The following is a 323-nucleotide window of genomic DNA, read 5'->3' as shown; positions in this document are numbered from 1 at the left end:
GCCGTTCATGTCTCTGGCGCCGGCCTTGGCGTCTGCCGGGCTTTCGAAGGTGACGAACGCGAAGCCCCTGGACTTGGCGGTTTCTCGGTCTTTCATCAGGAGCACCTCGATGATGCGGCCATACTTGCCAAATGCGGTTTCGAGGGCTTTCTCGTCGGTTTCGGGGTTGAGGCCCCCAATGAAGAGCTTCCCGGGGCGATCGGCTTCAACCATGTCGGTGGGTCGAGTGGTCAACGGCGGCCAGAGGCGAAGGAGCGGCGCACGTCGTGGGCTTCGAGGCGGCTCCTACCGGTCGGGAGCTGCGTCGACGCCGGGGGCGGGAG

General features: G+C 65.3%; 1 protein-coding gene across 1 annotated transcript in view; it reads right to left on the bottom strand.

Annotated features, from left to right (window-relative positions):
* The window catches only part of RBMXL2 (RBMX like 2), a 2,565-nt gene extending 2,251 nt beyond the window's left edge, over positions 1-314 (bottom strand). Inside the window, 1 exon segment of the mRNA XM_027766298.1 lies at positions 3-314. Coding sequence (XP_027622099.1) covers positions 3-213 — 211 coding nt within the window. The 5' untranslated portion in view covers positions 214-314.
* Between the last annotated feature and the right edge of the window lie 9 nt (positions 315-323).

This window comes from Tupaia chinensis, unplaced genomic scaffold (genome assembly GCF_000334495.1).
Source record: "Tupaia chinensis unplaced genomic scaffold, TupChi_1.0 Scaffold142134_1, whole genome shotgun sequence".
In the NCBI taxonomy this organism is placed as follows: Eukaryota; Metazoa; Chordata; class Mammalia; order Scandentia; family Tupaiidae; genus Tupaia; species Tupaia belangeri.
Note: the sequence above shows the minus strand (reverse complement) of the source record. Positions and strands in the feature narration are given on the sequence as shown.